The sequence below is a fragment of the Cebus imitator genome, unplaced genomic scaffold (assembly GCF_001604975.1).
Source record: "Cebus imitator isolate Cc_AM_T3 unplaced genomic scaffold, Cebus_imitator-1.0 Scaffold31, whole genome shotgun sequence".
In the NCBI taxonomy this organism is placed as follows: domain Eukaryota; kingdom Metazoa; phylum Chordata; class Mammalia; order Primates; family Cebidae; genus Cebus; species Cebus imitator.
The window spans coordinates 10,250,385-10,259,799 of record NW_016107346.1 but is presented as its reverse complement, the minus strand read 5'-3'; the positions used below and the strand labels follow the sequence as shown (position 1 = coordinate 10,259,799).

The 9,415-nt window shown below is 42.0% G+C and overlaps 1 protein-coding gene across 3 annotated transcripts in view; it reads left to right on the top strand.

Annotated features, from left to right (window-relative positions):
• NCAPH (non-SMC condensin I complex subunit H) overlaps window positions 1–9,415 on the top strand; it is a 39,955-nt gene that overhangs the window by 26,456 nt on the left and 4,084 nt on the right. For 2 of the 3 annotated variants that reach the window (XM_017524124.2, XM_017524125.2), the window contains exons 13-17: window positions 4,694–4,804; window positions 5,878–6,060; window positions 7,002–7,118; window positions 8,461–8,552; window positions 8,917–8,992. In XM_017524124.2, the coding sequence (XP_017379613.1) occupies window positions 4,694–4,804; window positions 5,878–6,060; window positions 7,002–7,118; window positions 8,461–8,552; window positions 8,917–8,992 (579 nt within the window). Of the gene's footprint in view, window positions 1–4,693; window positions 4,805–5,877; window positions 6,061–7,001; window positions 7,119–8,460; window positions 8,553–8,916; window positions 9,006–9,415 lie in introns of all 3 variants that reach the window. The other variant, XM_017524126.2, reaches the window with a different exon arrangement.

Here is a 9,415-nt window from a genome sequence, read left to right as displayed (position 1 = left end):
ACTCCTGACCTCAGGAGATCCACCTGCCTCAGCTTCCCAAAGTGCTGGGATTACAGGTGTGAGCCACCATGTCTGGCCAATTCCTTCACTTTGTCATTGAAGTTGTGGATTTACTTACCCAGTGCTTTGTACAGTGAGGTTGCCTTACTCACAATCCAAGTCAAAGCAAGCCAGGGTGACATATGGGCTCACATCCTCAGGAAGTCTCCTAGGCCTAAACAGGCTGCCGGAGCTCCTTCTAAGACTGTCACATGGAGTCTTCTGGATTACCTGGTGTTGCACCCTGATTACTGCCTCCTTCATTTGCCTGGGGCTCTCCTCTCAGGTCCCTGCTGATGGGGTAAGCAGTGGTTGGTGTAAACTCCATGCCCTTCACATCCTCTACTTACTTACATTATTGGTTGTCCTACTCTCATGGAGTGTATCAACACTTTATAGGTTCCTCTTTATTTTGCCTGTTTTCCTACAAGATTTTAAATATATATATATATATTTTTTTTTTTTTTTCTTTTTTCCTGAATTGATTGATACTGCACATTCTATTTAATTTTTTTTTGTATTTATTTAATTTCTTTAGAGACAAGGTCTTGTTCTGTTGCCCAGGCTGCAGTCCAGTGGTACAATTAGAGCTCTTTGTAACTTTGAACTCCTGGATTCAAGCAGTCCTTCTGCCTCAGACTCCCAAAGTACAGGGATTACAGACGTGAGCTGCTACACCTGGCCTCACATTCTGTTTTTATAAACTAAGATATGGTTTTTTTAAAATCAATATTATTTAGTTAATAGAAATACTCTCATAAACACAGAAAGAGATGCAAAGTTGCAACAGTAGTGGAAACTATGGCTATGGTCAATATTGGTTAGATTCCAGCAGCGGCTTGCTCTAGTGAAGTACAGATAGGGCCCTGAGGCAGAATACAAAAGAAGGCTGAGTGAAGGCAGGTGGTAGAACACTGCTGCCACACCTTGCCCAGCCTCAGAAGGAAGCTGCTTCATAGGGAACTTGTGCAGGAACTGCTGTCTGTGGCCATAGCCACCCTTCGCTCCCTCCAACCCTTAGGAACCTTTCAGTAATGTGGCCTAGGTGGTAATTTGCATTTTTAGATATGAAGGTGGTAGAATAGTCATTAGATCATCGCACTCTGGGGCCTAGTTTTTTTCCCTCATACTTGTTTCTTTTTTTTTTTTTTTTTTTTGAGACGGAGTTTTGCTCTTGTTGCCAGGCTGGAGTGCAATGGCACAATCTTGGCTCACCGCAACCTCCGCCTCCTGGGTTCAAGCGATTCTCCTGCCTCAGCCACCCAAGTAGCTGGGATTACAGGCATGTGCCACCATGCCCAGCTAATTTTTTATATTTTTAGTAGACATGGGGTTTCACCACGTTGGCCAGGATGGTCTCGATCTCTTGACCTCATGATCCACCCGCCTCGGCCTCCCAAAGTGCTGGGATTACAGGCGTGAGCCACCGTGCCCAGCCAATACTTGTTTCTTATAGAGGAAAGAACATGTGCATCTGCTTGTCCAGGGGAGTAAGTTTTCTGCTTGTAGCAGGGCAGTAGGAGCTGGAGATATTGCATCCTCCCAGCCACACAGGGAAATAGGCTACAGGCACCACACTTCGCTTTACTGTGCTTTGCTTTAGTGTCCTTTGCAGATATTGCATTTTTTTCCAAATTGTAGGTTTGTGACAAGCCTGCATGTATCAAGTAAGTTTGTTGGTGCCATTTTTCAACAGTATGTGCCCACTTCATGTCTGTCACATTTTGGCAATTCAGTATTTCAAACATTTTCATTAATATTATATCTGCGGTGGTGATCTGTGATCAGTGAACTTTGATGTTGCTATTGTAATTGTTTGGGGTGGCATGAACTACCCCCATATGAGGCTGCAGAGGGCATCAATGCTGTGTGTGTGTACTGATGCTCTGCTGACTGCTGTTCTCAGGCTCTCCCTCCCCCAGGCCTTGCTATGCCCTGAGGCACAACAATATTGATATTAGGCCAATTAATAACCCCACAATGGCCCCAAAGTATTCAGGTGAGAGGGATCTGTCATTTCAAATCAAAAGCTAGTAATGATTAAGCTTAGGCAGACATGTCCAAAGCCGAGATGGGCTGAAAGCTAGGTCTCTTGCACCAAATAGCCAAGTTGTTAATGTAAAGGAAAAGTTCTGGAGGAAAATTAAAAGTCTACTCCAGTGAATGCATGAATGATAAAGCAAAACACTTACTGCCGATACGGAGTGAGTTTTAGTGGTCTGGATAGATGATCGAACCAGCCACAGCATTTCCTTAAGCCAATGCCTATTTCAAGAGCAAGGCCCTACCTCCCTTCAATTCTGTGAAAGCTAAGAGAGTTGAGGAAGCTGAAAAAAAAAAAAAAGTCTGAAGCTAGCAAACTTTGGTTGGCTCATGAGGTTGAAGGAAAGAAGCCATCTCCATCACATAACAGCACAGGTTGGGCTGGGCACAGTGGCTCACACCCGTAATCCCAGCGCTTTGGGAGGCCAAGGTGGGCAGATCACTTGAGGTCAGGATTTGGAGACCAGCCTGGCCAACATGGTGAAACCCTGTCACTACTAAAAATACAAAAATTAGCCAAGTATGGTGGCACGTACCTGTAGTCCCAACTATTGGGGAGGCTGAGGCAGGAGAATCACTTGAACTCAGGAGGTGGAGGTTGCAGTGAGAGGGGATTGCATCGCTGCACTCCAACCTGGGCAACAGAACGAGACTCTATCTAGAAAAAAAGAAAAAAACAGGATGAAGCAGCAAGTGCTGGTGTAGAAGCTGCAACAAATTATTCACTTCAGCCTGGGTGACAGAGCAAGACTCTGCTGTCTCAAAAAAAACTTCAGTGGAGGAAGTCATTGGAGATGTGGTGGAAGTAGCAAGAGAAATAGAGTGGGAAGTACAGCCTGATGATGTGACTACATTGGTTCAATCTCCTGATAAAACTTGAATGGATGAGGAGTTGTTTTTTATGGATGAGCAAAGAACATTTTCTTGAGATGGAATTTACTCCTGATGAAGATGCTGTGAACATTGTTGAAATGGCAACAAAGGATTTAGAATGTTACATAATCTTAGTTGATATAGTTTGAGAGGATTGACTTTCATTTTGAAAGCAGTTCTGCTCTGGATCAAATGCTATCAAACAGCGTTGCATGCTTCAGAGAAATCTTTAGTGACAGGAAGAGTTGATTGATGTGGCAAACTTCACTGTTGTTTTATTTTAAGAAATTGTTGCAGCCACCCTATCCTTCAGCAGCCACCACGGTGACAGTCAGCAGCCATCAACACTGAGGCAAGACCCGCTACCAGCAAAAAGATTACAAGTCACCGAAGGCTCAAATGATCATTATAATTTTTTAGCGATGAAATAAATTAAGATCTGTAAATTGTTTTCTAGACATATACTGTTGCATACTTAATAGACTCCAGCATAGTGTAAGCATAACTTTTAAATTTGTGTGACTATAAATGCTTGTATCAAACACTGGACATTTGTCTGGGGACACCTGAGAGTGTGCCCAGAGGAGTGTATTCTAAATGAAGAGGTAGTTAAAAGCTGTGTCATATGAAGAACAGTGGAAGAAAATGGGGCATTTCTTAACTCAAATATTTATTGTTTAGTAGTATTTTTGGATTTGTTGCAAGCACATTGTGGGTTTATTTGGGTTGTTTTTGAAGTACAGAATTATATTAAAACATTCAGTGTGCTCTTGTAAACTGCACATCTCCAGCCATATTGCCCTCACTTCAGAAATTTATATATCATGTAGAAATCACTGCTCTAAGGACGGACCTACAAATATTTGAAAGGCTGTGGCCAGTAGGCACTTCTAAAGAAGGAGGCAAAGTTCCATGAGGCTCTGGCAAACAGAATGAGGATGATGGATGTAATTAGAGGGAAGAGCTGGATGTCTCTCCCTTTTGTTATGTAGGGAACAGTGGTTGTCACCCAGAAATGAGACGGGCAGTTAATTAAGGTAATGGGTTTTCTTTTTTCTTCGTCGTCGTCTTTTATTTATTTTTTTTTAAGGACAGGGTCTCAGGCTGGAGTGCAGTGGTATGAGCATGTCTCAATGCAGCCTCAAACCCTGGGCTCAAGCAATCCTCCTGCCTCTGCCTCCTGAGTAGCTGAGGCCACAGTCACACAGCACCATGCCTCACTAATTTTTTAATTTTTGGTAGTGATGGGGTCTCACTATGTTGCCCAACACTGGTCTCAGACTTCCTAGCCTCAAGCAGTCTTCCCACCTCAGCCTCTCAAAGTGCTGGGGTTACAGGTGTGAGTCACTATTGCCTGGCTGGTAATGGGTTTTCTATCAGAATTGTTCAAATGCAACACGTTGACTTTCAGAAAGCTGGCGGATGGATTTTTTAACTTTTGTTTTTAATGAAGGAACCCTTTTTCAAGTAAAACTGTGCAGAAGGCCTAATCGCCAGTCAGACAGAAATAGAGCTGCTCTGGTTTATTTGGGATTGGTGGAGGCACTGAGCCCTGCTACTACTCCAGGTTTGTACTGTGCAGTGGAAAAGTCTGTTAGACTTAGATGACCTGTGAGGGCTTTTCTAACTCTAAAATTGTATAATTCTAGGAGGAGATTGGGCACAGGAATTAAGATTTGCCTCAGGAACCTAGTTCAGTTTTTAAAAAACTGCTTTCTGCATTTATTCTTTCCTTTAGTTACTCAAGATGGCCCAGGGCCATAGGGCAGAGACTGAGCATTATGAAGAAATTGAAGACTATGATTACAACAACCCTAACGACACCTCCAACTTTTGCCCTGGATTACAGGTAAAGGGGGGAAAGGGGCTCTCGAGTGAATGTGTCAACATGTGGATGGGTGTTTAACTTCTGCTACAAAGTACTAATCTTGGCTGTTGTGGGATTTCAAGGGAATATAAACACTTCATCATCTTAGGAGCTAATATTTTGGCCAGGTAGACAAAACACATAGACATGTGAAGGCGGTATGTAGTGTGACAAAAAATGTCTTTAGGGTGTATCTCAGATAACCAGGTTTCTAGCTCTGAATGTATTTCTTATATTGCAAGCTCGTTGTGAACTTGTAGAAGCCACTCTCTATCTTTAGATCATGGTTTAGACTAAATAATTTCCATATCCCTTCTCTGAGTCTACTGATGGGGTGGCTAATACAGGAAACAGAAATTGGATAAATAGGCTTCCTCTGTGTCCTTACATGTGGAGAGGGAGAAAAGAACTGGGAAAAAAAAATTTATTCACCTTATTTTCTTACTTGGAAGAGAGTTAGGCTGTTATATTTTAGTGAAAATCCAGACTGATCTCTTGGTCAGTGCTTCTCAAACTTTAACTTATACACAAATCACTTAGGGAGACTAGTTAAAGACTGATTCCTGATCTGTATCCTCCCACCCCAGCCCCTGCCCCAAAATTCTGATACATTCACTCTGGATGTGATCCCGAAAATGACTTTCTTACCTGCTTCTTGGTGGCACCTCGGCTACTGACCAGATGGCCCCAGGAATCCCCTGTGCTTTCATTGGGTGATATGTGCAGGTCCTATCTGGTATTTGAGGAATGCTTTCTGTAAAGTGAAATCCTAAATTAGTTAGAAGCTGAAGGGGAGACATAGTGGCAATTATGATTATTGAATTCCTTTTAACTCCTGTTCAAAGGGTCTTAGGTTGATAACAGATACCACTCTAATAGGGTTTTTGTGAAACAGGATGATAAATAGAGGCACCTAGAAGTTCATCCTAGTATGACTCACTCAGTGAACTATGATATGGTCTCTTCTTGCTTTGTAAACATGAAGTCTGTTTCAAGGATGTTTCTAAGCTCCTCTGACAGCTTCCACCAAACTTGAAGAGCTCTTTCTTGCCCAGGCTGCAGACAGTGATGATGAAGAGTCAGATGACTTATTTGTGGGAGCAGTTGGGAACTCTGGCCTCTCACCTTATCCTTGCCATTCACCTAAGACAGCACAACAGAATGGTGACACTCCTGAAACCCAAGGATTAGACATCACAACATATGGGGAGTCAAACCTAATAGCTGAGCCTCAGAAGGTACGGATGAAACAACTGAGAATTACATTGTTTGCCTGAAATCTATTTGATTGCTTCTTATATGAGAGTCACCTCAGTCTGAGCTTGAGTTTTTTCTTCTCAATTTTAACCTGTTGCTCTCCAAGTTTTAAATATGGTTGTGAGAGTGAGCTGATGCTAATTAGGTTTGTGTGGAACTGACCATCTCTCCAAAGACCTTGATAAGACATATAACTAGGGAGGAACTGGTCACCCAAGTAAGGTATATGAATGAAGGCTGCAGGCAGAGAATATAAATTTATATGCTAATTCAGTGAGGCTAGCTAGCTGTGTGGCTCTGAAAAATCTTGACCAAATTCAGTTTGTATTATCATGCATTGAACATTTATTCCGTACCAGGTGGCAGCCTTTATGCTTAATATTTGATTCACTTATCTCTTTTACACAGGAATTCCAGTTAGCCTTAATGTAGATTGCACTTGATCAAAAAGAAATTAGATTTGATATGAGTAACTCTATTTTAGTGTCCAAAGAGAGCTCTGGGGAGGTGCTGTGGCTCACACCTGTAATCCCAGCACTTTGGGAGGCCAAGGCAGGTGGATCACCTGAGGTCAAGAGTTTGAGACCAGTGTGGCCAACATGGTGAAATACCCGTCTATACTAAAAATACAAAAATTAGCTAGGTGCCTGTAATCCCAGCTACTTGGGAGGCTGAGGCTGGAGAATCACTTGAAACTTGGGAGGTGGCAGTTATATTGAGCAGAGATTGCACCATTGCAATCCAGCCTGGGTGACAGAGCAAAACTCCATCTAAAAAAAAAAAAAAAAACAGAGCTCTATAGTTCCTTGGTTGAAACTGGATTCCTTCTTTAGTTAAACTTCAGACCTTTGTTTTTACAGTGAATTCATGGTAAAAGTTTCTTTATTCTGCCTAGATTTACTTTGTCATATACCTATTTCAGGTAAATAAAATTGAAATTCACTATGCCAAGACTGCCAAAAAGATGGACATGAAGAAGTTGAAGCAGAGCATGTGGAGCTTGCTGACAGCGCTCTCTGGAAAGGAGGCAGACATAGAGGTTAGATGCTCTGCCTCTTCTCTAGGTGCCCAGTATGTGGGGGAGGAGTGGCTGATGTCTACGGCTGAAGATGCCATGATTTGGGCAATGCCTCGAATACAGAAATGTTCATTCAAAAATATGATGAGCTGGGCATGGTGGCTCACATGTGTAATTCCAGCACTTTGGGTGGCTGAAGTGGGAAGGATCACTTGAGCCCAGGAGTTTGAGGTTACAGTGAACTATGATATGATTGTACCACTGCATTCCAGTCTGAGCAAGAGTGAGATCCTGTATCTTTAAAAACAAAACAAAAATACAACGAAGATGCCATGCCTCTAAAAGAGAAATGAACCAAGTATACAGGCAGGCAGGTCACACAAACTGTGATACAAATAGCAAACTAGCATGTAAGGCGTGATTCAGCCTTGTTGGTAATCAAAAAATACAAATGAAAGAATCTTTATACTACTTTAAAAGAGCAGCAGCAGTTTTAGTAATTAAACTGTTTACTGAGGAGGAAAATTTGGAGTACGTATTCACTGCTGGTAGCAATTAAGTTGCTATATGCTATGAAATGTTTAAACTCTTTGATCTAATAATTCTGATTTCTGGAATGTATTCTCAGTAGAAAGATAATAGAAAAGTAATTATTATGCTGTCAGGTTCTACTTCTCCTTCAGAACACGCTGAAACCTTGATTAACTTGGTCCACCTCAATGAAAGGAAGTCTCAGTTAATTAGAATCCTTCCCTCTTTCTGACACCTTCTGCTCAGAGAATATTCTAAGTTTAGACCTCCTATAGCTGAGAAGTGAAAACTTTTAAGTTGATTGAGGGCCTTAAGCTGTATAGTCTTGGATATCAGAGAAAGCTTCAGTCATAGTCATAAAATTTTAACTAAAATAGAATGGGATGCAAGTGTGGGTGTTTATCTTCTTTTTTTTTCCCCCCTACATTTTTGGGTATCTTTTCAGTGTGTTTAAGTGGAAAGTTTGAGTTTACTTTTAAATATTTATTTTGTGCTGCCCTTAGCAGTATAATCCAGTTGAAGCTATAAATAGTCATGGCTTTTTGCTACTGCTTTTTTTTTTTCTTGTTTGTTTTCGGGGCACCCTAAGACACTCTTTGCAGTGTCTTCTTTACCAGGGTGATGCTGGCCATGACATCCATGTTCACCACAATGTTGTAGAGTAGGGCTGAGGCACTGGTTCCCTTTGTAGATCCTTTTTCTTCACAATAACTAAGAAATTTGTTTTCATTTCGTTTAGGTGTAGACTTTTTGGTAATACAACTTTATTTTTGTTGCTCTTTCAAAAGTGCACTAGCCCTAACTGTCTGATGTATAAATGTGCTTCTGTTAGGCAAACCACAGGGAAGCTGGAAAAGAAGGGGTCCCGGCAGAAGTGGCTGATGAGAAGATGCTCAGCAGGCTCACGAAGGACCTGCAGAGGAGGTGCAGGCCGGCAGGCATGGGGGCTTTGTGGGGGCTCACCCTCTCTCTGAGCTATCCGCGTGGCAGGCCCTCCACACACAACCTGTTTTCTATGACACTCATAGTGGCTGTTCTGTTTTCTCTCTGTGTTGATAGATAAATACAGACCAACTTTAAAAAGGCGTTTTTCTGTGCGAGTGATCAGAGTGTAACAGCAGATATTTTATCTCCAAATAAGAAACTGGAAAAATCTACTTATAAAATGCATCCAGAAGATTTGTTTCTTATTAGTTTAGTCATTGCATGTGTGTATTATTCATATTTGATGAATGAACATTTGTTCTAACAGTTGCAGTGACCTAAATACTTGCCCCTTTCTTTCCAGCCTGCCCCCTGTCATGGCTCAGAACCTCTCCATTCCTCTGGCTTTTGCCTGCCTCCTACATTTAGCCAATGAAAAGGTAGGTAATTAAGGTAAGCATAGGAGTATTAGAATATTCCCTGTTTATGCCAACTCGTTTGAGCTTTTTGTTTTATCTTTCATGGGCTACCACAGGATTTCTTAAATCTGGTGACTTAAGCAGTACCTTCAACCCAAATGATTAGCCAGGCACCTAGAAGTAACTTAGAAAAAAGTCATCAGGTTTGATTAGCAATGAAAATAGTGAAGAGGACCCAAATAGTAAGACTTTAGATGATGGAATGTCATCGGCAAGTTCCCCAACCTAAGAACACAACATGCTTTTACTTCACTGGGTGTCAAAGACTTTAAAGGCCACGCCGGGCGCGATGGCTCACGCCTGTAATCCCAGCACTTTGGGAGGCCGAGGCGGGTGGATCACGAGGTCAAGAGATCGAGACCATCCTGGTCAACATGGTGAAAC